Raw genomic sequence first — 26,494 nt, forward strand, 5'->3', positions numbered from 1 at the left:
TAAACTGCCCTGAGGGTTTCATTGTCAGAATCAGCCCAGCAGGGGTTACCCACACTTTGCTTCTACAGGGTGTGCAGAGGTGGTGGGAGTAGGCCGGGAGAGGGCTGTTCTATTCCAGTCCCTTGAGTTCCCACAGTCCGGTCACCTCTGGGCCAGTGGAGAGGAGCCAGGACCACAGAGAGGTCATTCCAGAGCATCCCACCCAGCAGCTCTGTGTGTCTTCCTGCATCTCCTTTTGCCAATTAGATGTGTTAAAAAACAACAACAACAACAACAAAAAACACCTAGTCAATAAAAATAAGCTAAAAGAAATTGCAGCCCTAGCTGGTGTGGCTCAGTGGATAGAGCATGGGCCTGCAGACTGAAGGGTCTCGGGTTCAATTCCGGTCAAGGGCACATGCCTGGGTTGCAGGCTTGATCCCCAGTAGGGGGCATGCAGAAGGCAGCCTATCAATGATTCCCTCTCATCTTTGATGTGTCTATCTCTCTCAACCTTTCCCTTTCTCTCTGAAATCAATAAAAACATATTAAAAAAAAAGAAAAGAAATTGCAGCCCTGGCCGGGTGGCTCAGTTGGCTGGAGCATTGTCCTGTACACCAAAAGATTTCAGGTTCAATTGCAGGTCAGGGCATATACTAAGGTCCAGGTTCGATGCTCGATTGGGGCATGTATGGGAAGCAGCCAATCCATTGATGTTTCTCTCTCTCCCCATCCCCCCTTCCTCTCTCTCTAAAAAGATCAGTGAATACGTCATCTGGTGAGGATTAAAAAAAAAAAAAGCAATTGCAAACAACATAGTTAGAGGATCAACTCCTCCCATCCAGCCACACTCTGGGCAGAAAGCTCTGTCTTCCCGTGGAAAGGAATGACCTGGCAGCAGACTGTACACATCAAACACTGGGCTTGGTTAAGGGGTGTGGCATGACCCCAGCGCGCTGCCAGAGAGGAGGAAAAATTACCACATGCTTGTAAAATCCTGCTTCTTCAAGCCTGTTAACAAACAGCATCTTCTTGGTGGGACTAATTTTTCTGGTACCTTTTTTTGGGGGTCATGGATTGTGACATCTTAAGTGGTTTCTTTTTTTTTTTTAAATCCTCATCCGAGGATATGTTTTCTTTTTAAATTATTATTATTGAGTTTTAGAGAGAGAAGAAGGGAGAGAGAAAGAAACATCAGTGAGAGAGAAACATCTAAGGGTTGCCTCCTGTATGTGCCTTGACTGGGGATTGAACCTGCAACCTTTTGCTGTCCAGGACGCCACTCCAATAACTTAGTCACCCGGCCAGGGCAACATGTTAAATGATTTTTAAAAATTGGTACATGGGCTGCGGCGGCGGCAGTCCCAGGAACCCTGTGGGCCTGCACCGCGCTCTTCCTTTCCCATCAGGCATCTGTGGTGGAGTCGCCGTCAAGATGCAGATTTTCATGAAGACCATCACTCTGGAGGTTGAACCCTCGGATACGATAGAAAATGTAAAGGCCAAGATCCAGGATAAGGAAGGAATTCCTCCTGACCAGCAAAGACTGATCTTTGCTGGCAAGCACCTGGAAGATGGACGTACTTTGTCTGACTACAACATTCAACATTCATCTTGTGTTGAAACTTCGTGGTGGTGCTAAGAAAAGGGAGATGTCTTACACCACTCCCAAGAAGAATAAGGGTAAGAGAAAGAAGGTGAAGCTGGCTGTCCTGAAATGCTACAACGTGGATGAGAATGGCAAAATCAGTCTCCTTCGTCGAGAGTGCCCTTCAGATGAATGTGGCCAGACACTCCGACAGACATTATTATGGCAAATGTTGTCTGACCTATTGCTTCAACAGAAGACAAGTAATTGTATTTGGGTTAGTAAAAGACATGAACTAACATTTAAAAAAAAATTGGCACATGGTGCCAAAAATTCAGACCAAGGATAAAATTTAACTGGTACAAAAAAGGTAGTGATAATTCAATCTCCCTCCCCAGAGGCAGCCTCTATTATAAATTTGTTGCATCATCTGTAACAGTCCAAGCCAATAGAAACATAATGGGAAGCACAAATATGAGTCACATATGTAATTCAAAACGTTTTAGTAGCCACATTGAAAATTAAAAAGAAACATAAAACTTTATTATTTTACTTAATTTAATGTATTAAAAATATTATTTCAACATATTAACATAAACATTATTATTGATACATTTTATATACTTTTTTCTGGTACCAAGTCTTCAAAGCCCAATGTACATTTTACACTCACAGCACATCTCAACTTGGACTTGAAATGTACATTTCAAGCTCTGGATAGTCACATATGAGATTAGTGGCTACCATAGTGAACAGGGCAGGTCTATACATTTACAAGCATATGTATGCCCATATTTTTATAAATATACAAACAGGATATGAAACATTGTTTTACATCTTGCTTTCTCTATTTTACTTGGAGATAGATCTATATTAGTACCATCATGATATATATTTATTCAATTCCCTAATGTGGAACATTTAGGTTATTAGTTTTTGCAATGATGCAGAAAGTATGCATTGCATGAATTCCTAAAGCGGAAAGGCTGGAAAGTATGGACCTTATTCATTGAAATCTCATGTTCTCTTTCCTCAGTCTCATTTCCTCAAGTTGACTGAGCTACTGAAGAGCAGGGACCATGTCTTCTACCTCTCCACCCTTCTCCCAGCACCTCAAATAGGCTCCAGCCCCAGGTTGGCCTCTGACCCCAATATTCCACTTCTAGGGATTTCTCTTAAGGATATGATAAAAGTACACACCGATGTATGTCTGTTCATTGAGTCATTTTTAATAACAACAAAACACGGAGCATACGGTGGGTGTCCTTCAATATGGAAACAGGCAATGAGGGTGCAATACCTGTGTAATACCTGCAGCCTTTATTTAAAAAAAAATATTTTTATTGATTTCAGAGAGGAAGGGAAAGGGAGAGAGACAGAAACATCAATGATGAGAAAGAATCATAGATCGGCTGCCTCCTGCACGTCCCCCACTGGGGATTGAGCCCTCAACCTGGGCATGTGCCCTTGACTGGAATCGAGCCCGGGACCTTTCAGTTCACAGGCTGGCGCTCTATCCACTGAGCCAAACCAGCCAGGGCAACGTGCAGCCTTTAAAGAGAACAGGCACCCGACTGGCATGGCTCAGTGGTTGAGCATCGACCTATGAACCAGGAGGTCACCGTTTGATTCCCAGTCAGGGCACATGCCTGGGTTGTGGGCTTGATCCCCAGTACAGGAGGCAGCCAATCAATAGTTTTCTCTAATCATTGATGTTTCTATCTCTCTCCCTCTCTCCCTTCCTCTCTGAAATCAATAAAAATGTATTTAAAAAAGAAGAAGAAGAAGAAGAAGAGGCACTGGAGGGTAGGGATGCCTGGTACCCTGCTGGGCCCAATAAGTAATTGAATGATGACATGTGGAGCTCCTGGAAAATGGTATTTAGAAGAAAGGGTTCCTAAAATAAAAGAAGTTTGAAACTCACTGATGTAGATATTTATTGACATGAAAAGATGTTCACAATATTGGCTACAAAATATTACGCTAAATGTGATCCTATTAATAACAATATGCACAGACAAGTGTCCTTTAAAGATATTCTCTGAGTGGTGGAATTAAAGGTGATTAAATGTTGCCCTAGTCAGTTTGGCTCAGGGGATAGAGCATCAGCCTGTGGACCAAAGGGTCCTGAGTTCGATTCCAGTCAAGGGCATGTACCTTGGTTGCAGGCTCCTCCCAGGCCTGGGGCCCTGCTCAGGGCTCCTGCAGGAGACAACCAATTGATGTGTTTCTCTGTCTCTCCCCCCCTCTCTCTTCCATTCTCTCTAAAAATCAATGGAAAAATATCCTTGGGTGAGGATTAACAAAAACAAACAAACAAAAATAAATAAATAAAGCTGATTAACTGTTTTTATCCTCAAAAATTTCTATATTTTCCAAAGGACAGGTATGATTTTTATTTATTTTTTCTGGCTTTTTTTTTTTTTTTCAGAGAGAAGAAGGGAGAGGAAGAGAGAGATAGAAACATCAATGATGAGAGAGAATCAATGATCGGCTGCCTCCTGTATGCCCGCTGCCAGAAATGAGCCTGCAACCTGGCATGTGACTTGACCCTAATCAAACGGGATTAAGCCCAACCAACTGAGCCACACCCATCAGGGCTCCTTTTCACTGCAAAGGGACTGTTAGTACTTGCTTATTGAAGAAAACTTGGAAAGTTCAGAAAGGTACTGGGGGAAAAAAAGCCCACCCACAGAGCAATCACCCAAACACCCATTGATAAGCCAGGATGGGTGAGGAGCAGGAGGGACATACGTCACATGGATGAAATCTCCAAAATGTAGCAAGGTTTCCTGAAGATGTGTGGAAAGGAATCCTCAGACAGGTGGCCCTACATTCACCTTTGCACAGGGACCATACACCCATTCTGGGCCAAGCACCGATCTGACCTGCATATGGAAAAGTCCCCCAGGTTTTCTTCTGGATCTTGTGATTAGAGGAATATTTTTTTCTAGCTCAGGGGTGGGAATGGGCTCTCTAAGTAAGATAGAAAACCCAGAAGCATGACAGGAAAAACTGATAAGCTTGCCTACTTAAAGATGTAAAACTTCTCATATCTAAGACTCCATAGACTATGTTAAAGGACAAATGTAGGATATATCTGCAATATACTTAAAGATTTTGTTCAGAGATGAAGAGCCCCTAAGAGTCAACAAAAAAACCCCACAAATATAAGGGATACATGAGCAAAGCTCTGACTAGAAAATCTACAGGATTCAAATGGCCAGTGCACACATGAAACGAGAAATGCACACTAACCAGCAGGGAGTGACGCTCTCTTCCCTGGGCTTCCAGAGCACCGTACAGGCTTGGTTTTCCTCCTACATTTCAGCTGTTCTTCATGAGTTTCCCTTTTTAAAAAAGAAAATGTTGCCCTGGCTGGTTTGGCTCAGTGGACAGAGCGTCAGCCTGCCGACTGAAGGGTCCCAGGTTCGATCCCGGTTAAGGGCGCATGCCTGGGTTGCGGGCCCGATCCCCAGTGTGGGGTGTGCAGGAGGCGGCCAATCAATGGTTCTCTCTCATCATTAATGTTTCTATCTCTCTCTCCCTTCCTTTCTGAAATTAATAAAAAACATTTTTTAAAAAAAAGAAAATATTGCCTGGCCGGTGTGGCTCAGTAGTTGAACCAGGAGGTCACGGGTTGATTCTCAATCAGAGAACATGGCAGGGTTTTGGACTTGATCCCCAGTAGGGTGTGTGCAAGAGGCAGCTGATTGATGTTTCTCTCTCATCACTGATGTTTTCTATCTCTCCCTCTGCCTTCTTCTCTCTGAAGTCAATAAAAACATTTTAAAAATTATTATTATTATTATTTTTTAAATATATTTTATTGATTTTTTACAGAGAGGAAGAGAGAGGGATAGAAAGTCAGAAACATCGATGAGAGAGAAACATCCATCAGCTGTCTCTTGCACACCCCCTACTGGGGATGTGCCCGCAACCAAGGTACATGCCCTCAACCGGAATCGAACCTGGGACCCTTGAGTCCGAAGGCCGACGCTCTATCCACTGAGCCAAACCGGTTTCGGCAAAAAATTATTTTTAATGAATAAGAATATATTATTGCCCTGTCAGTGTTTCTCAGTGGTTAGCATTGTCCACGCATCAAAGGGTCTCAGGTTTGATTCCCAGTCAAGGGCATGAACCTGAGTTGCAGGTTCAATCCCGGCTCTGGGCATGTGTGGGAGGCAACCAATTAATGTGTCTCTCATCAATACTTCTCTCTCTCTCTCTCTCTCTCTCTCTCTCTCTCTCTCTCCCCCCTCCCTCCCTTCCACTCTCTCTAAAGATGAATGGAAAAAATATTCTTGGGTGATTAACAATATCCTATATAATAAAAGGTAATATGCAAATAGACCGAACAGCAGAACAACTGAACAAACAAAGCATAATATGCTAATGATATGCTAAGGCTGATCAACTGCTCGCTATGCATGCACTGACCACCAGGGGCAGATGCTCTGACCAGGAGGTTAGCTTGCTGCTGGGGTCCAGCCCAATCGGGAACTGAGCAAGATGGGCTGGACCCACCCTGGAGCCCTCCCGTGTTCCCTCCTCAGCCCAAAAGTGCACAGGTGGGGTCCCTCAGCCTGGCCTGTGCCCTCTCGCAATCTGGGACCCCTCGGGGGATGTTGGAGAGCCAGTTTCAGCCCGATGCCCCAGGCCACTCCCCTTGGGAGGGCACCAGATGCAGGGCTCATGGCTCCCAATCGGGACTGATTGGGTGAGAGACCACGGCAGGCACAGTGGGGCCAGGATGAGCGGGAGCGGCAGGTAGGAGCTGCAGGTGGCATTGGACTGTGGGTTTGTGGGTTTCTGCCCGATCCCTGCAGGCTACCCAGAAGGACTCCATCTGTGCATGAATTTGTGTACCGGGCCTCTAGTGTGTGTGTGTGTGTGTGTGTGTGTGTGTGTGTATAATTAAAGTATAGTTGACATACAATATTATATTAGTTTCAGGTGTACAACATAGTAATTTGACATTTATGTACCTTTAAAAATATATATTTTTATTGATTTCAGAGAAGAGGGAGAGGGAGAGAGAGACAGAAACATCAATGATGAGAGAGAATCATTGATAGGCTGCCTCTTGCATGGCCCCTACTGGGGATCAGCCCGAAACCTGGGCATGTGCCCTGACTGGGAATCAAACTGTGACCTCCTTGTTCATAGGTCAAGGCTCAACCATTTAGCCATGCCGGCCTGGCGACATTTACGTACTTTATGATGTGAATACCACAATAAGTCTAGTAACCATCTGTTACCATACAAAGTTATTATATATATTATTAGCTATTTTCCCTATACTGTACATTACATCCCTATGACTTATTTATTTTATAACTGGAAGTTTGTACCTCTTATTCTCCACCCCTTTCACCCACCACCACCCACTCTCCTCTCCTCTGGCAACCATCATTTTGTTCTCTGTATCTATGAATCTGTTTCTGTTTTGTTTATCCACTTGTTTTGTTTCTTAGGTTCCACATATAAATGAAATCATATGGTATTTGTCTTTGATTTATTTCAGCATAATACCCCTCTACATCCATCCATGTTGTCATAAATGGCTAGCTTTCGTTCTTTTTTATGTAATGTCTTAGCAGTATTCCATTGTATACATATACCACATCTCCTGCATCTCATAAGTTTCTTGCTAGTTCTTTCTTGAGCCCTTAACCTTGGAGAGCCCCGGGCACAGTCCTTGGTTCTCTTTTCTTCTTTGTTACATCCACTCACTTGAAGCATCATCCAGCTCCAGGTCCTCACTCAGGCTGTCTGCCTGGAGGCCACAGCCTTCCTCTCTACCTACTCCTCATGTTAGTCTACGAGTTGTTGTTGTTTTTAATTGATTTCAGAGAGGAAGGGAGAGGGAGAGGGAGATAGAAACATCAATGATGAGGAAGAATCATTGATTGGCTGCCTCCTGCACACCTCACATTGGGGACTGAGCCTGCAACCCGGGCATGTGCGTGACTTCCTGGTTCATATGTCCATGCTCAACCAGTTGGGTAGTCTGAGTTTTTGATTGCTTGTTTGTTTTATTGATTTGAGAGAGAGAGAGAGTGAAAGAGAGGAGAGAGAGAGAAACATCGATAATGTGAGAGAGAAACATTGATTAGCTGCCTCTAGAATGCACCCCGATCATGGATGGAACCTTCGAACTTTCAGTGTACTGGACAATGCTCCAACCAACTGAGCCACACCCCAGGGCGCTCTAAGAGGTTTTTTAAAATCCTGTAGTACATTCAATGTTTTAAGAACTTCATTTTTATGTGGTTGGTTCAGGAACAAGAGGTTTCAGGGATTCATGTGTACATGTATGCCTATGTATATACATGATGTTATTTTTGCAGGTACAAACACATTTATGCAAGTGACACACTGAGATGTTATCAGTGTTTATGGATGGTGGGATCACCATCAAATAGATTTAAAACTGGTGTTGCTATTATAAACGTGTAACAATAAGCTACATAGATTCTAGTTCATCCATAATTGGAACAATATACAACCATTAAAAAGCATGTTGGCAATACTTTACCGATATGGCAACATTCTAATCACTCGATGCCAGGTAAAATTGGAGGAGATGCCAGAGATGCAGTCTAATACAGTCTGATGGCAGTTTTATGCAATACATTTTTAAAATAGAAAATTGCATGTGCCTAGAGAAAAGACTGGAAGGAAATGCATAAAAATGTTACCTGCGCATCTCTCCAGGTATTGAGTGAAAGGTGAATTCTAGTTTCCTGTATTTTTCAGTTTCCGCCAAAAACGTGGATTATTTTTACCTCAATAAAACACAAAACACAGTTGTTAATCTTTACAAGCAGCAAATCGCTGCCCACCCGGCTCAGTGGCCAGGCACGGAGCCCCCGTCCCCAGGTCACCGGGATCCCGAGCGCTGGCGGGTCCAGCAGGCCGCAGCGCCCTCCGGCGGTGCGTCCAGGGTGGCAGGGAGGAGGGTGGGCACGGAGGACGAGGAGGCGGTGCCGGGCGTCCCCGCGCTTCCCGCGAGATCCCCTCGCCCGCTCCGCCCCGCTCGCCGCGCTCCCCGCGCCTCGCCACTTCCTGCCTTCGGTGCCCGCGCCACCCGCCCTTGTCCGCGCTCGCCGCCTGCTGCCCGCCGCCCGGCGCCGCGCCCGCCGGCGCCCCCGAAGGTGTCCCCGGCCCGGCCGGGTTGCCACCCTGCCGGCTGCCCCGCGAGCCGCTTTGTCTCGGGCGGGGCGCGCGGGAGAGGCCGCCAGGTGCCCCCCGCCGCGGGCCCGGGCCCCCCGCCCCGGGGAGGTGGCGGTGGTGCCCGGCCCCGGGGGGGGGGGCGCGCCGGGATGGGCCCCAAGCGGCGGCAGCTGACGTTCCGGGAGAAGTCGCGGATCATTCAGGAGGTGGAGGAGAACCCGGACCTGCGCAAAGGCGAGATCGCGCGGCGCTTCAACATCCCGCCGTCCACGCTGAGCACCATCCTGAAGAACAAGCGCGCCATCCTGGCGTCGGAGCGCAAGTACGGTGTGGCCTCCACCTGCCGCAAGACCAACAAGCTGTCTCCTTACGACAAGCTCGAGGGGCTGCTCATCGCCTGGTTCCAACAGATCCGCGCTGCTGGTCTGCCCGTGAAGGGCATCATTCTCAAGGAGAAGGCTCTGCGGATAGCCGAGGAGCTGGGCATGGATGACTTTACTGCCTCCAACGGCTGGCTGGACCGCTTCCGCCGGCGCCACGGAGTCGTGTCCTGCAGCGGGGTGGCCCGCGCCCGCTCACGCAGCACTGCCCCCCGAGCCCCAGCAGCGCCCGCCAGCCCACCCGCGGTGCCCTCGGAGGGCAGCGGCGGGAGCACAACGGGCTGGCGCGCTCAGGAGGAGCAGCCGCCTTCGGTGGCCGAGGGCTATGCCTCCCAGGACGTGTTCAGCGCCACGGAGACCAGTTTATGGTACGACTTTCTGCCCGATCAGGCCGCGGGGCTGTGCGGCAGCGATGGACGGGCTCGCAGAGCCACCCAACGCCTGAGTGTGTTGCTGTGCGCCAACGCCGACGGCAGCGAGAAGCTGCCCCCACTGGTGGCCGGCAAGTCAGCCAAGCCCCGTGCTGGCCAAGCTGGCCTGCCCTGCGACTACACCGCCAACTCCAAGGGTGGTGTTACCACCCAGGCCCTGGCCAAGTACCTGAAGGCCCTAGACACCCGCATGGCTGCAGAGTCTCGCCGAGTCCTGCTACTTGCTGGCCGCCTGGCTGCCCAGTCCGTGGATACCTCAGGCCTCCGGCATGTGCAGCTAGCCTTCTTCCCGCCCGGCACTGTGCAGCCCCTGGAGCGGGGAGTTGTCCAACAGGTGAAGGGCCACTATCGCCAGGCTATGCTGCTCAAGGCCATGGCTGCGCTAGAGGGCCAAGATCGGTCAGGCCTGCAGCTGGGCCTCATGGAGGCCCTGCACTTCGTGGCTGCAGCTTGGCAGGCAGTGGAGCCTTCCGACATAGCTGCCTGCTTTCGGGAGGCTGGCTTCGGGGGTGGCCCGAATGCTACCATCACCACTGCCTTCAAGAGCGAGGGAGAGGAGGAGGAGGAGGAGGAGGAGGAGGAAGAAGAAGAGGAAGAGGAGGGAGAAGGGGAGGAGGAGGAGCTAGAGGAGGAGGAGGAGGAAGGGGAGGAAGAGGAGGAAGCAGGGGAAGGAGAGGAGTTGGGGGAGGAGGAGGAGGTGGAAGAGGAGGGTGATGTTGATGACAGTGAGGAAGAGGAAGAGGAAGAGGAGGAGGAGGAGGAGAGCTCCTCTGAAGGCTTGGAGGCAGAGGACTGGGCCCAGGGTGTAGTGGAGGCCGGTGGTAGCTTCGGAGGCTATGGTGCCCAGGAGGAGGCCCAGTACCCTACCCTCCATTTCCTGGAAGGTGAGGCAGACTCTGAGTCGGACAGTGAGGAAGAGGAGGACGATGATGACGACGACGATGATGAAGATGATGAAGATGAGGATGGTGATGAGGTGCCTGTGCCTAGCTTTGGGGAGGCCATGGCTTACTTCGCGATGGTAAAGAGGTACCTGACCTCCTTCCCCATTGATGATCGTGTGCAGAGCCACATCCTCCACTTGGAACACGATCTGGTCCATGTGACCAGGAAGAACCATGCCAGGCAGGCAGGAGTTCGGGGTCTTGGACATCAAAGCTGAGCCACTGGGCCTAGCCATGCCCTCAACCCAGATGTGGCAGCACCAGCCCGGGGCAAAGGACTCTTTGGGCAGCTGCTGTGCATGGAGCCAGAGTAGGGAGCCCCAGATGCTACCATCACTTTAGCGGATGTTCCCCAGGCCCTGTGAACAAGCCCAGTCACCTTGATAGGGCCCAGGGTTGGGGTCAGCCTCACTGCCTGCTTATTGCCTCTTTCTCAGAGTCCTATTTCCTCCCCATTTGCCCCTGAACTTGGGGGACCAGGTGGGGAGCTGTCCGGTGCTACCACACCATGCCATCTGTGGACTAGGCCACAGCAGCCACCAGGGATGGGCCCTGGAGGCTCCCGGCCAGACAGTGCCTCTCCCCTCTGCCGTCCACACCAGGTCTTTGGTGGGGGGGACCCCAAAGCCATTCTGGGAAGGGCTTCAGAGGAAGGTCCAGCCTAGGCCCCTATGAGGCTGGCAGCCCCCCATCCCTGCCCCCAGACCGCCTCAAGAAGCACAGTCTAACCACAGGCTCCTGAGCCTGCCTCTGCCTGCTTTCCCACCTCCCCAGTCCCTTTCTCTGGCCCAGCCCATGCTACTTTGGCCCTTGGTTTTCTTAACAGATTGGAGGTTCCCAAGAGGCCCTCCAGGGGAGCGAAAATGGGCATTTCCCTTGTGGGCAGCTGCAGGCCCCATGCCTCTCCTTCCTCCTGGCAGGGTCCTATCTTGGGCAGGGGGCCTGGGTCTGGGCCCAGAGTCCAGTTGTCCAGCCGCTCCTTTCCCAGTTTGAATTCAATAAATCCGTCCACCCCCTTTTTGTGGGGTGAATGTTTTAACAGCCAAGGGTGCATCATCCTTCATGGTTTTGGGGCTTGCGTCTGTCTTGGGGACACATACTTTCCCAGTTTCCTTTGTTCCTTGCTCTGGTGGGACATGAAAGCAGGTGTTGAGTGAGTGGCCGCAGCCTAGGCCCTGACTAGGGCGAGAGGCCACCTCTGTGTCTAAATGCGACCTAGACTTGGGGAGGAAGGGGTCTTCAGTGCACCTGCCTGGGCATGGCTTTGAGGAAGCCAGGCCTTGTACTGCTTTGGGGTTAGAGAGAAGCTTGGGGTCAGCTGACGGACAGGAGGGAGGGAGCTGCAGTCTCTGTTGGGCTAAACTGAACTATAGGCACCTGGGAACTAGGCCTCGCAAGGCTCATTAAAAGTTGTTGCAGGAGTGGGGCCAGAGGGCAGAAAGAAAGGGGTGTTAGGGAAGCTCCTATGCTCCAGGTTGGAGTTTGAGGGGCATACAGGTACCTCCAGAGGGCGTCTCCAAGCCTAGTGGCTGTCCTTGGGGACAGTGGCAGGAGAAAGGTGATATTACTGGGGAGAGATTGCACCCCCCCCCCAGGAAACTGAAAATGAATTAGCAACTCCCTTTGCGGTACCCTCCAGGAGGCCCCCCAGTCCAAAGGTGAAAACGGGCCCCTTGATGATCCTACCCCCTTTCTTTATTTCAGGGCCAGCCTGGCCTTCCTGGCCCTCCAGCATTGAGGCCTTCGGGCCCCAGCAGTTCCACCTAGTGCAGGGCCTGAGCTTGAGCAGGGCAGGCAGCTCTGGGCCCCAAACCGGTTTTCCCACCTTGGCTAGGGCTGGCATATCACCCCGGTGGTTCCTTCCCCACCCCCACCTCCTTGCAGTTCCTCTCTCCACCCTAGAATGTTAAGGGGGTAAGGGGGGCTATCCAGGTAATCTTGTCTCCTGCCTGCCCGGGGTGTGGTCTCTTCTAGAAAGGCAAGGCCTCTATGTATGATTTTGTTAACGAAGAAACATTCAAATCTAAATAATTTTTGTGAGTTTATTTGAGCCAAATTATTGGGAAGCAGAATATCAACATATTGAGTTAATGCTCCAGAGAATGGCAGTTTTTTGCCTTGTTTTATAAATGACAATCAAAGGAGGAGGCATAAGTGGGTTACATGACATCTATTGGTGGTAGATTAGGGAGGCAGGAGAAAGCAAAGCGGGGAAACCTCTGGGATTGGGTAGAAAGTGAAAGGATAGACACGTGCTTCTTTTTACTTGGGTGGATAGGGATAGTTAGCAGTCAACAATTAACACGATAACAATGAGGGAATTTGTGGTTTCGTCAGGTGCATCGGTTGTGCCCTGAGGGGTCCAGAAAAAAGGGAAGTTACAAAGTTACCCTGACTTTCCAAAGGTATGTTTATCATAGATGCAAAAAGACAATAGGCTCAGTTAAGATCAAAGTTGATCTTTGTCAGGGAATATCCTGGCCCTAGGTCATTACTATTCACCATAGACTGTTTTTTAATTTAAGACGTCTTGACTTCAGACCATCCTTTGTGGTTACTCTAGGTCTCTGAGTTTGCAAGGCCGCCAAGCAGGCCTTGCCTGAGTTAGTCAGGTTAGGGATGTGGCCCCTTTTCATTCACAACTTTAAAACAGACAGTGGAGTCACTGCTCCACCCTTGCCTTTCCGCACTCCGGACACACAGAGATCCCTTCTAGGCCTGGGAAGGCTTTGAAACTAAGTGACAGCAAAAAGTCGTAGGGATTCCCCTCACTGTCATTCTCCCCAGCCCCATCTGTGCCTTGGAGAGGAGACCAGAAAGTCCTGAGGGAGACCAGCCTACCTCCTGGCCTGCTCTGGGGTAAGCAGGTGGGAGCAGTAGCCTTCTCCCCAGGGGGCCCTGGCCAATCCAAGTCCCTTACCTCAAATAACAAGGCAAATCCTTTCCATTTGTCTCCTGCCTATAAGAACACCTCTTTTGCTGCAACTAAGATCACCTCATTTTTTTAAAAAAATATATTTTATTGATTTTTTACAGAGAGGAAGGGAGAGGGATAGAGAGTTAGAAACATCGATGAGAGAGAATCATCGACCAGCTGCCTCCTGCACACCCCCCACTGGGGATGTGCCCGCAACCAATGTACATGCCCTTGACCGGAATCAAACCTGGGACCTTTCAGTCCGCAGGCCGACGCTCTATCCACTGAGCCAAACCGGCTTCGGCAAGATCACCTCATTTTTTAAAAAAATATATACATTTTTTATTGATTTCAGAGAGTAAGGGAGAGAGAGAAAAACCTCAATGATGAGAGAAAAACATTGATTGGCTGTCTCCTGCACGCCCCCTACTGGGGGGATCCAGCCTGCAACCCAGGCATGTGCCTTTGCCCTGAATCAAACCTGGGACCTTTTAGTCCGCAGGCAGGTGCTCTATCCACTGAGCCAAATTGGCTAGGGCAGATCACCTCATTTTTTATAACACCACATCTCACGTGCTGTGCTAAGCACTTTGGATGCCTACAAAGCCCCTAGGAGGTAGGTAAAACCATGAGAAAACAGGCACAGGGAGGGTCCAGTAATGCGCCCAAAGCTACACCGCTAGTGTGGAAGCAAGTGTTCTCCCCCGGATGACCCTTGAAGTTGCTGTTTACTTATACTCTGCGCCCTTTTACTAAGGAAGCACCCGTCTTCCTAATCCTGCGAAAGGTAGCCCTCTTGAAATGGAACTGGTTGCTGAAGTCAATTTCTAACCCATGGAAGAATAGCCTTTTGGATGGAGATGAGGGATGTGGAGTTCTTGCAGCTCTTATATCTATAAACTCCTGTTCCAGCAGTCCCCATACAAATACAGGTCTGTATATACCCTTCCTTTTCTCCTCCCTATTACCCCATTGAAACAAATAGGTGAGGACTATCAGTACTTTACAAAGGAGGTTAATAGGGAGGAGTTAAATGACCTGCCCAAGGCACTGGCCTTGAGCTCTGGTGTTCTCCCTGGGAGTCTGGGTTTTGCACTAAATGCCCCACCAGGATACTGCTGGGACTGGGATGGGGAATGGTGGGGGGCGGCGGGGTAGAGTGGGGATGGACCTGTGAGCACAGAGCTTTGAGGAGGGATCCAGCAAGGAGGTACTATCACGAAGTCCAGATGGGAAGCAGCAGATGCTGCCTTCACTTGGGACTGACCGCTAAATAATCCAGAAGGAGGTCCCAGCCCTGGGGGTGCTGGTGTAGGGTTCTGGGGGCCTGGTTGATTTTGGAAGGACCCAGAGTGAGCCAGTAGCTGGTCCTCAGGTGGCGTGGGCAAAAATTATTTCTTCTTGGGAGACGGGGAAGACAAGGCCACCTATAATCGCCTTTTCAAATCTGGAGGCCTGATAGGAGGTAACCGGGACGAACTACAACTCCCAGAAGCCTCTGCTCTCTGGAGTCAAGGATGGTTGTCATGGTTTCAGAAAACAATATGGCCTCTCCCAGCTGGGACGGGAGTCTCCGGGTTAGAGAGGCAGAAGCGGGTCTGGACGCCCTCGGCGGCGAGGGAGGAGACGCTTGAGCGGCCGTGAGTTTGGGACTGGACGCTGCACGGCTGGATCAGCCTGCCTTTGCCGAGGGTGCTAATGGCGGGCAGTGTGGACGAGGAGGCGCTGCACCAGCTGTACCTGTGGATAGACAACATCCCTCTGTCCCGGCCCAAGAGAAATCTCTCCCGGGACTTCAGTGACGGAGGTGTGCGCCTGTGTATGTCCACATTTCTGTCCTGAATGCACGTGTATAAGGGGTCTTTGTGCAAACATATCGTTATGCTTGTGTACGTGTGTGGTGTGCATGTTTGCGGGGTTGTCTATCTAACTAGGACTTCAATTGCAGAAAAGAGTCTGAGTGTGTGTCAGTGACTCTCTCATGGGACTTAATGACTAAGATGCATATCTGTATATGTATCTTTGCATCTCTGCGTGTGTGCATGCACATTGCTATATTCTATATGTTTATCTCATGGGAGTCAGAGTGTGTGTGTGCTCATATGTGTATTGACACATTTTGTCCTGTATGTATGTAGGGGAGTCTTGTGTGCATATGTGTTGCTTTGTGATTGTGTAGGTGTCTGTGTGTTTAAGATTGTCTCCTGGGATTTTAATGTGTGACTCTTTGTGCTTTCGTGTGTATGTTGGTGACTGTCTCTTGGAACTCCAGTGATGGAAATATGTGTATGTGTCCATCTCTGTGTGTTTGCATGTGTGCTGTATGTGTGCTTGGACATGTGTGTAGTGTGTGTGTGCTATGTGTGTCTGGACAGGTATGTATCCTGTGTATCTACACATTCTATCCTATGTGCATATCTGTAAAGGGATCTTATCAGATATGTCTGTGTGAGTCTGTGACTTTCTCCTGGGACTTTGGTGTTGGAGTGTGTGTGTGTGTGTGTGTGTGTGTGTGTGTGTATCCATAGGAATGCCTAGGATGGAGACCCAGGATCCTGAAGGGCTCCCCTGGAGATCCCTTCTCCATTAGAACATCAGAGACCACAGTTTTCAAATGCCCTGAGCTAATGGGGAAGGAATATAGCCCCTCTGGAGTATGCTGGAGGCTTAGTCTCCAGCTGATCACTGATCTCACTTCCTTTTCCCCACTCTCCCCTGTCCTCTTTCGTCCCTCTCTTCCTATCATCCTTTTCCATTTCCACATCTCCACCTCTCCACTTGGCCCCACCACTCTGCCACCCATGATTCTCCCATTCCACCCATTTGTTCTCTCTTCCCCTTCTCCCTTTCCCATCCCCGCATCTTCCATGTCTGCTCCTACTCCTACTCCTTCAGTCCTGGTTGCAGAAGTCATCAAGTTTTACTTCCCCAAGATGGTGGAGATGCACAATTATGTCCCTGCCAACTCTCTCCAGCAGAAGCTCAGCAACTGGGGTCACCTGAACAGGTAGCAGAATATCTGGGTGCACTAGCAGGATTTCTAGCCCCTACCCTGGGCTCCCCGGAAGGGCTGCCCCAGCCCCTCCACCTCCTATGGTCTGACAGACAGACAGACAGAATTGTCTGGTGACAACATTAAGGGACTCTTCTACTGGGGAGGTGAAAGGTAACTTGGGACACCCAAGAACAGGGCTCAGGTATGGTGCTCTTCCATTCCCCCTGGGCTGTGCACTTAGCCCAGCAACTGCTGCACCCCTTTTCTTCCCCCCACCCCCACCTCCCTCACTTCATTTCCTAAGGACTTGGTCTGCCATCCCCGTGTCTGCCCTCCAGGAAGGTGCTGAACAAGCTGAATTTCTCGGTGCCGGAGGACGTGATGCACCAGATCGTGCAGTGCACCCCGGGCGTGGTGGAGCTGGTTCTCATTCCACTGAGGCAGCGCCTGGAAGAGCGGCGGAGACGCAGGAAGCAGGGCTCGGGCTCCTTACAGGTGCCACCCTACCCAGACTTCTCCTCCCGCTGCTCCGAGGGAGCTTCCCAGCCTGCAGAAAGCCCCCACCTTGGCGATAAGTGTGGAAGAAGGGTGCCTGCTTAAAGGGAGCCTGGCCTGGGGGGCGGTGGGTGGAAGGGACAAGGGGCCCTTTGGGGATGGGCGAGCACGAGCTCACAGTGGACCCCGGGGGTTCTTTTAGGAGCTGGTTCCCCAGGATGGCAGTGGCTACATGGATGTGGGTAAAGTGGCTTTTACTTTTCCTCCCTCCCAGGGGGAGCTTTTTTCCTTTCCTTCCTTGTGGGGAGGGAGGAGGGAAAGACAGGAAAATAGGACTCCAGAAGGGTTACTCCACCACTTACCTCTTCGCAGGTTTGTCCCAGAAGGCCCGAGGGGAAGGTGCCCAGGACCCCCAGGGAGGGGGGCAGCTCAGGTAAGGAAACTGGGGGTTCCTGACCTTACCAGACCAGGTAAGGAGGTAGAGAAGGCAGGAATGGGGGAGGGGAGTGGGGAGACCTGGCCAAAGGGCACTGGAAAGATGAGGGCCAGGCCTCCCCTAAGCTGCTTCCCACCCCAGGGGGGGCCGGCAGCCGGTGCCCCGGCGTCCCGGGTATAGCCAGATGCAGCACGGGGACCCAAGCTTCATCCTCCAGATTGCTGAGAAGGAGCAGGAATTGTTGGCCTCGCAGGAGACTGTGCAGGTGAGAGCCCTGGGAAGTTGCGGGGCCTCGGGGCCTGTGGTGGACCGGATGAGGGCAGTGGGTCCCTGGGTTGACCTCTGCGCGGCTGGCCGCCCAGGTCCTGCAGATGAAGGTGCGGCGCTTGGAGCACCTGCTTCAGCTCAAGAACGTGCGCATCGACGACCTCTCCCGCCGGCTCCAGCAAGCCGAACGGAAGCAGCGGTGAGCTGAGCAGCTGCTCAGGACGTGCGGGGATGCCCCAGTATCTACCAGAGCCCCGAAAAGGCGGACCCGCCCGCAGAACAGCCCACGCACCCACAGAACGCGGGCTAACGGGGCGGGCAGGTGGGCGGATCCAGCTGCTCCTAAGAGCCTCCTGGAGCCCCTCCCTTAGGGTGAGGGTGAGCGTGGTGAGTGGGCGGTGGGACAGGAGCCCTTACATCTGAGCGCGGAACTGAGCCACCTCCTTCCACTCCATCCGGATCAGGAGAATGGACCACTTTCCAGAACCCAGAAACCGTGTGCGGAGACCTGGTGTGTACCCCAAAGCAGTGAGAGACACCAGGGGCTCCACTTTGGAGCTCCCTGTGCTGGGCTTTGGGGGATGGTCCCCCCACTGGGTGCGCACCACTAGAACCGGGTCCCCATCCAGCTGTGAGAACAGTGATGTCTCCATCTAGGCTAGTTCTTTGTGCCCTGGGCCGTGGGGAAGCTGCTCCCGGCAGCTGAGAGAGTCCCTGGCCTCTCCTGGGTGCTCACCTGGGACCCATCTGGAGGCTGGAGGAGGGCAGCTGCTGGAGAGGAAGGGAGGAGGAGTGGGTTCAACCAGGTGTGGGGAGGACCTCTGCTGTGCCTACACCGAATCGCCCTCCCCTCCCATTAGGTATAGTTGAGAATATTTGGGGAATATGGGACAAGGCTGCCCCCATTAAAAGCATTGTGCTCTCTTTCTTGTGCTAACCTTCTCTCTCTGCCTGGATCCTTGTGGGCAGTGAGGTCCTGCCTTCCTTTTGCTGCACCCTTCACCCCTTGAGGGCCTTTTACGCCCAGAATGGGTCATACCTTGTGGGCAGCTGGGCCCTGGGTGGCCACTGCTTTGTAGGTTGATGATACTACATTGTTAAGTCTTTTGCACTAGGAGAGTCTGACTTCTAACTCTGGCCTTACTAGACTGACCCCCAAATCCACCCTTACAGTCTCCTCCAACTATGTCTAAATCCAGATTTCAGATTCTCTCCAAATGTAGCCACATACTCACCCTAAACCATGCCCATGGACTGACTCCTAAATGCGTCCTCTGTATGACTCTCAACCCTGCTCACAGACTGATCCCAAGTTTTATGGACTGAAGACAAGCTTGACTCCCAACCCTGAGTAAGATACCATGGCCATGGTGTGACCCTAACTCTGACCAGTAACATTGAACATTTGTAAATCCTAAACCCCCTACAATTCTGTTCCTAGGCATATATGCAACATATACCCAGGAGAAACTTAAGCTTCGTGTTCTGTGTTCTGGGGCACATGTATAGCAATGTTCATAGCAATACATTTTGTAATAGCAAAAGAAGTGAAAATAACTTGTTTTTGTTATCTGTTACTGTGTAACAAATTATCACCCACTTAAAGGCTTAAAACAGCATTTATTATTTCATATTTTCTGTTGCTCAAGAGTCCAGGGATGGCTTAGCTGGATCCTCTGCCTCAGGGTTTCTCACAAGGCTGCAATCAAAGTGTTAACTAGAGGTGTAGTCTCATCTGAAGGCTTGACTGGGGAGGGACTCACTTCCAAGTTCATTTGGTTGTCGATAGAGTCCAGTTTCTTGTGGACGGTTGGAGTGAGGGCTTCAGTTTCTTGCTGGTTGTTGGCTGGTGGCTGCCCTCATTTCCTCGTCATCCGGTAAGGGAGAGAGTTAGATGCTAGCAAAGTGGAAGTTATAGTCTTATCTAATGCAATTACAGAAGTGACATCCATCACATCTGTCATATTCTATTTATTTGAAATAAGTCAGTAGATCCAGCCAACATTCAAGGGGAGAGGAACACATAGGTTTGAATACCAGGAGGCAGAGATCAATGGAAGCCATTTTAGAAGCTGGCGACAAGGAGGAAAAAGGAACGGAAGATAAAATCTAGGATAGGGGTTACTTCTGAGAGAAAGCAGAGGGCAGAGATGCAAGAGGCACATTAGTAGATATAAGTTATTTGTAATGTTTTAGTTCTTGGGGCAAGTGGTGGGTTTACAAGTGTTCATAAATGGGCTGAAACAAGTTCATAAGTGGGGAGAAACAAGTGTGAGGTTATTTATTGTTCCGAATCATTAAAAACACACATACACACACACACAAGGATTATGTGGTATCCAATTCTATTTACCTGAGTTCCTAAATTATAAAAATAAAAACTGATGACTATTCCTGACCTTGGTCTGTGCTCTTCCCTTGCACTCAGCCTGGTCTTAGGTTAAACACTGGCTTCAGCCTTGTCCTCCGTCTTACCCAAATTAACCGCAGCCTGTACACATATTGACCCAGTCTAGCACTGTTCTCTCTCCATAGTCTGCATTGGGTCTCCAGTGTTCTGTTCTCTAAACCTTTCATCCATGGACCGTATTTGCATGCTCCTGTGTGTGGAGCTGGAAGGAATGGTTTGTAGAGGGGTCTGAGGATCAGGGTGTGGGGTAGGGCATGGTTCTGCCTGACAGGAGCACAATGGAACCAGAATGCAGGTTCAGCGATTGGGGTTACCCCCTTAAGAGTCTGCTGACCTCCATTAGCAGAGGCTAGTCCAGGTCCTGTAGGGTCTTCCTCCTTGAGTCCCCCCACCCTATTCCTACTATCCAGATATGCCTGAGTCTGTTTTAATATCTCAAAACCTTATAGATCAAACACCAAAAGCAGTGGAGAATTTTATTGAATGTTTCTTGGGAACAAATATGAAGGTGGACTACATCTCACATTATGTCTATAACTCATCTTTAAACCTCTCTCTTGTTCTCTAAACTTCCCTTCTGACAGCCTACTACCATATTTCTCCCACTCTGCTCCTCACTCCCCTATCCTTTCTGATCCACACTAAATCAGATTTCTTCTGGTTCATTCATTCATTAACTCCTCAAATGTTTATTGAGTGTCTACTATGTACTAAATACCAGGAACACAAGGATGACTATAAAACATAATTTGTACCCCATTTTCACAATCCTAGAAGGGGAAAGGCACATAAAAAAGCATTTAACATTTTTTGTTACTTAATATTTTGAATGGATCAAACACATCATTATAAAACATACAAACCTGCCTGGTGTGGCTCAGTGGTTGAGTATCGTTGACCCATGCACCAAGAGGTCACAGATTCGAATGCCCTGGTTGCAGGCTCAATCCCTGGTGTGGGGCGTGCAGGAGGCAGCTGATCAATGATTCTCATCATTGATGTTTTTTTCTCTCTCTCTCCCTCTCCCTTCCTCTTTGAAATCAATAAAAATATTAAAAAACATATATTTTTCAAAAACATAAAAAGTGAAAACTCTCCTTGGTCCCCCACACCTCCAATAGATAACCTTTTTCTTTAGTTTTTGCATATTCTTCCATAGCACCTTAATGTGAATACAAGCAAATATGCACATTTATTGTTATCTTACCCCCATCTTTTTTAACATAAAGGGGAAGCAGACTACCCACTCTTTTCTGTATTTTCTGAAGGTTTTTAAAAAATTATTTTACGTACAAAAAGATAGCATTCTGTCATAAGGTAGATGTCTTGAATGACCCATTCATGGGAGTTCACTTAGTCCAACTTAATGAAGCGTATGTCCTTCGCGTACTGACAGAAACACTGGCGACATATGTTGAGGCCGTATTTCCGGATCAGACTGTGGCAGTTTGAGCAGACGTGGCAAGGAGGAGAACCCTGGCTGAGTTTCCTCAGATGGCTCCAGTAGAGTTGCTGGTGACCCATCTTGCTCTCTCTGTAGCAACAAGGCAAAAGGCTCTTTTCTGTATCTTGATTTTCCATTCAACGCGATCTCTTTTAGATATGTGGTGCTCAATGTTATGTGCCAACTGGACTGGGCCACAGGGTGCCCAAATGTTATTCTGGGTGTTTTCTGTGAGGGTGTTTTTGGATGAGATTAACATGTAAATGGATAGTCTGAGTAAAGCAGGTTGTTCTCTCTGGTGTGAGGGGGCCTCTTCCAATCAGTTGAAGAAGGCCTGAATAGAGTAAAAAAGCTATGTCTTCCCTGAGTAAGAGAGAATTCCTCCTGCTTGACAGCCTTTGAACTGGGAGATGGGCTTTTAATTTTTTTTTTTCCTTTGAACTTTAACTGAAGCATGAATTCTTCCTGGGTCTTGAGCCTGCCAGCCTTTGGACTGGAACTAAACCATGGCTCTCCTGGGACTCCAGCTTGCTGACTCATCCTACAGATCTTGCAAGTTGCCAGCCTCCATGATTGCATGAGCTAACTCATCTATCTCTGCCTCCCATTGGTTCTGTTTCTCTGGAGAACCTTGACTAATGCAAGATTTTTCCATAACAGTATGTACATTGAAAACTTCCAAATAAAATTCTATTGTCTGTACCAAGTTTAATCAGTCCTCTATGGACACTTGATTTATTTTTAATCTTTTATTAAGAATACAACAATGAAAAACCTCACACATTCATGATTTAATGTCGTGTACAAGTATATCTGCACAATAAATTCTAGAACTGGGGTTGTTCGGTCAAAGGATACATGTATTTGCCCTGGCTGGTGTGGTTCAGTTGGTTGAGTGTTGTCCTGTGCACTGAAAGGTTGCTGGTTAGATTCTTGGTCAGGGCACATGCCCAGGGGATGTTCAGGAGGCAACCAATCGATGTTTCTCTCTCACATTGATGTTTCTCTCTCTCTCTCTCTCATCAATAAAAACATATTTAAAAAAAGAGTACATGTATTTGCAATCTTGGTAGGTATTGTGAAATTGTCATCTCCAAGGGCATGGTTCAGAGCAAAGGCTGAAGTCTGGTGGCCCATTGCCCTGCTTTGGTTTGCAGTGTTGTGTTTTTAAAAAATTGCTAATTTTTATATTGATGAGGATGTGAAGCTACTGGAACTCTCATACTCTGCTGAGAGTGTAAGTACAGACATTTCAGAACAGTTTGGCAGTTTCATATAAAATTAAGCATATGCCTATGCTATTGTATGAGTCAATCAGAGAAGCAGAAAGAATTTGTTACAGGGACTTGGTGTCAGGTAACTGTTAAAGAGGCTCTGTAGGCTGTTGTTTTGCATCTGATTCTGGAGCTCAAAGTTCACAGGTCAGGCAGTTGGGAAGGGAGGATGGATATAAAGTGGGGAAGAGAACGGATGAGTTGGAATCCATGAGCACAAGCTGTAGCCATTGAGAAAAAACTGGAACTCATGTTAGTTCCCACTGCCTCCAAATTTGATGATTTCGGTGTCGTGCTGGAGAAGTCGGTGCCCTTTCCTATCTGGTCCAGGAGTCAGAGAAGCTGAAGGAGGATCCAGGGCAAGGTGGGGCAGTTATGGGCCTGGGTGCTACCATGTCAATGAGATGAGCCAGCAGATCAGCAACAACATAGATAGGCAGGAGCTCTAGACCTTGCAGGTGTAAAAACCAATATAGCCACTGCTTTTCTTCAAGCCTCCAAATCTCATGCAAAAATGTCTGTTGTGGACCACCCTAATTGGAAACATACAAGAGAATTCTGGGAAATGTAGTTCGTTCTAAATTGGTATATTATAAAACCACCACAGCTATGTTCCAGCAATTCCATTCCTCAATATATACTCAAGAGAAATGCATCCATATGTTTACCAAGACATGTATTAGAATATACACTACAACATACAGTAGTCCCCCCTTATCCACAGGGGTTACCTTCTAAGACCCCCAGAGGACGCCTGAAACCTCGGAGAGTACCAAACCCTACACATACTGTTTTTTCTTACACATACATAGCTATGATAAAAATTAATTTATAAAATTAGGCACAGTAACAGATTAATAACAATAATAACTAATAATAAAATAGGACAATTACAACAATACTAGAGGCCTGGTGCATGAAAATTCATGCACTGGAGGGGGGTCTCTCAGCCTGGCCTGCCCCCTCTCACAGTCTGGGAGCCCTCAGGGGTGGAGGCAACCCGGCAATCAGGGGAAGGCGACACCCCCATCACACTTCTGCTGCTGCCACTGCCGGCAGCGCAAGCCTCGGCTGGTTCTGGTTACCTGAGCCTCAGGTGGCCCTGGGCAGCTGGGAAGCCACCATCTGAGGCTTGCCTGCACCTCGGGCCTGTCCTGGGCGGCTGGGGAGCTGAGGGCAGGTCTGGCCGCACTGTGCACCTGCTGCCCCCCCACCCTGGCTGGGCTGAAAGGACTGGGGGACTCCAGCAGCAGGCAAGTGGCATGCCTGCTGCCCCCTGGGACTGGGGGACTCCGGCGGGGCTGAGGGGACTGAGAGCCATCATCTTGTGGCTATGTGTGCTGCCATCTTTGTGATGGCGTGATGGTCAACTTGCATATTCCCTCTTCATTAGATAGGATACTGTACTAAAAGTTATGTGACGGTGGTCCCTCTGATACCAATTTCAAACAGAGTTGACTACTGTGACTAATGGGTGGGTAGCATATATAGTGTGAATTCACATAATGGGCAGGATGGAGCAGGACAGCACAGGACTTCTTTGTGCACTCAGAATGGTGCACAATTTAAAAATCATGAGCAGTTTATTTTTGGAAATTTCCATTTAATACTATGGGATCATAGTTGATGGCAGGAAACTGAAAACACAAAAAGCTAAATCACAGATCAGAGAAGGACTGCTGTAACACCAGACAGTCCATAGTCAACAGCTAGTCTGTGTTGGAAAGAGCCAGGGATGGATTTGAAGTTAGCTAGAAAGACATAAAAAGGCAGGCCTTGCCTTGTTCTTGAAGGGAGGATGAGTTTTGCCCATGAGAGGAGAGTAGGAAGGGCATTCCAGGTGGGAAGGTAGCATAAGGAAGATATATGAAATCAAATATCTTCACAGATTCAGAAGGCAAAATTAATGTGAGAAGCCCAGTATGGCTCAGTGATCGAGCTTTGATCCATGAACCAGGAGATCACAGTTCAATTCCTGGACAGGGCACATGCCAGGGTTTTGGGCTTGATCCCAAGTAGGGGGTATGCAGGAAGCATCCAATGGATGATTCTCATCATTGATGTTTCTATCTCTCTCTTCCTCTACTTTCCTCTCTGAAATTAATAAAAATTTAAAAGAAAATGAATGTGAGAAAATAGGGATTGGTGGAAACTATGGCAAATTGGTGTGCCAGTCTTTGGTGCCAGGCTGGAATGTGAGTCCATCTTGTTAGATCTTCTGATATTTCAAGAGAAATAGAGGAAGAGGAAGAATAGAAAGAGGGAGGGGAGGAAGAGGAAGAAAAGAAAAATTAGAATTTTTAAAAGCCCACCTGAGCTAAACTAAATACAACTGCAGTTTTGGGCCCACTGTCTGCCAATTTTATAGCTTGAAGAATAGAATAGACATGGGAGTACAATTTTTAGATGAAAAGGGGCCACGTACTAAACCTGACAAGCTCAGGGGAGGCCTGTGTAGTGGCCTTACCTACTCAGAGACCTAAAATAACCACATAGAATGGTCTGAAATGAAAACTTTTTAACTAAAAGCAGTTTATGGTGGGTAGTCAAGTCTTAGGCTAGGCTAGAATCTTCACTGACAAAGGTTAATCTATTTTTTTTCTTTTTTAAAAATACATTTTTATTGATTTCAGAGAGGAATGGAGAGGGAGAGAGAGATAGAAACATCAATGATGAGAGAGAATCATTGATTGGCTGCCTCCTGCACGTCCCCTAGTGGGGATTGAGCCCATAACCTTGACCAGTATCGAACCCAGGACCCTTCGGTCCACAGGATGACGCTCTATCCACTGAGCCAAACCGGCTATGGCACAAAGGTCAATCCTTACCTTAGTAGAGCCTGTTTATTGTCTTTTGGCATCTATGATAACATACCTTTGGAATGTCAAGGTAGTTTCCCTTTTTCTGGACCTCTTTGGGTACAACAACCACACCAGAGCAGAGACCACAAATTCCCTCACTGTTATTATGATAATGGGATTTTTAAAATTTTATTTTTAAAATGTTTTTACTGATTTTTTTTTTTTTTTTGGTTATTTTTAGAGGGAGAGGGAGGGAGCGCGTGTAACATTGATCAGCTGCCTTCTGCATGTCCCTTACTGGGGATCAAGCCAACAACCTGGGCATGTGCCCAAACTGGTAACCTCTCTGTGCGTGGGACAATGCTTAACTAAATGAGCCACATGGTCAGGGCAATCATGAAATTGTTGACTGTTAACTGTCCTGTACCCACCTATGTAAAAGAAGTATGTGTCTATCATTTTACCTTTTATCCAATCCCAGAGGTTCTCTCCCCCCGCCCCCCCCTTTGCTTTGTCCCACCTCCCTAATCTATTACCAATGGATTTCATGTAATCCACTTATGTCTTATCTTTTTATTACAACGTATAAAACTGGGTGCAGAACTGCCATTTTGCGGAGCATTTTTCTCAATCCGTTGAGGTTTTTCTTCCTGGTAATTGTCATCAGTTTGGTTCAAATAAACTCATACAAATTCTCTGCAGGTTTGAACGTTTCTTACTTTGACAAATTGGAGGGGGGAGCATAGTAGAGTGCATGGAACGTGGGATTGGGTAGTGGGAGAGCATCTGGCAGGAGCTAGTGGGCTGGGTGGAAATCTCCCAGTGCCGGCCCCTGTGGACAGCATCTCAAACTCCAGAAGGCACAGGAGTCACCCAAAAATGCTGCTAAAAAGTTTGTGAGGCTCTGCTGGAGACAGTCGCAGAGCAAGGAGCGCTTTGCAGCCGGGTAGG

At 48.7% G+C, this 26,494-nt stretch overlaps 3 protein-coding genes and 1 pseudogene across 5 annotated transcripts; 3 read left to right on the plus strand and 1 right to left on the minus strand.

Moving 5' to 3' along the window:
- The first annotated feature begins 1,414 nt into the window (after positions 1-1,414).
- Positions 1,415-1,807, plus strand: LOC103285843 (ubiquitin-40S ribosomal protein S27a-like; annotated as a pseudogene).
- A 6,819-nt stretch (positions 1,808-8,626) lies between these two features.
- CENPB (centromere protein B) lies at positions 8,627-11,550 on the plus strand. The gene has a single exon (XM_008141042.2). It carries the CDS (start codon positions 8,899-8,901, stop codon positions 10,720-10,722), a length of 1,824 nt encoding a protein of 607 aa, XP_008139264.2. The 5' UTR covers positions 8,627-8,898; the 3' UTR covers positions 10,723-11,550.
- A 3,415-nt stretch (positions 11,551-14,965) lies between these two features.
- On the plus strand, positions 14,966-19,200 carry SPEF1 (sperm flagellar 1). Of its 3 annotated transcripts, XM_054723862.1 has the most exons (9): positions 14,966-15,228; positions 16,317-16,428; positions 16,755-16,911; positions 17,114-17,153; positions 17,284-17,344; positions 17,489-17,612; positions 17,710-17,813; positions 18,079-18,125; positions 18,916-19,200. In XM_054723862.1, the coding sequence occupies exons 1-9, from the start codon at positions 15,120-15,122 to the stop codon at positions 18,918-18,920; spliced, it is 759 nt and encodes a 252-aa protein (XP_054579837.1). In that variant the 5' UTR covers positions 14,966-15,119; the 3' UTR covers positions 18,921-19,200. The 3 variants fall into 3 exon arrangements, with proteins under 3 accessions (XP_054579837.1, XP_028000536.1, XP_008139263.1); XM_028144735.2 differs by having other exon boundaries at positions 18,079-19,200; XM_008141041.3 differs by lacking the exon at positions 18,916-19,200 and having other exon boundaries at positions 17,710-18,139.
- Positions 19,201-21,377: 2,177 nt separating this feature from the next.
- On the minus strand, positions 21,378-21,575 carry LOC103285636 (40S ribosomal protein S29-like). The gene has a single exon (XM_054724453.1). The coding sequence runs from the start codon at positions 21,546-21,548 to the stop codon at positions 21,378-21,380; it is 171 nt and encodes a 56-aa protein (XP_054580428.1). The 5' UTR covers positions 21,549-21,575.
- Positions 21,576-26,494: the final 4,919 nt, after the last annotated feature.

This window comes from Eptesicus fuscus, chromosome 12 (genome assembly GCF_027574615.1).
Source record: "Eptesicus fuscus isolate TK198812 chromosome 12, DD_ASM_mEF_20220401, whole genome shotgun sequence".
NCBI classification, from domain to species: Eukaryota; Metazoa; Chordata; class Mammalia; order Chiroptera; family Vespertilionidae; genus Eptesicus; species Eptesicus fuscus.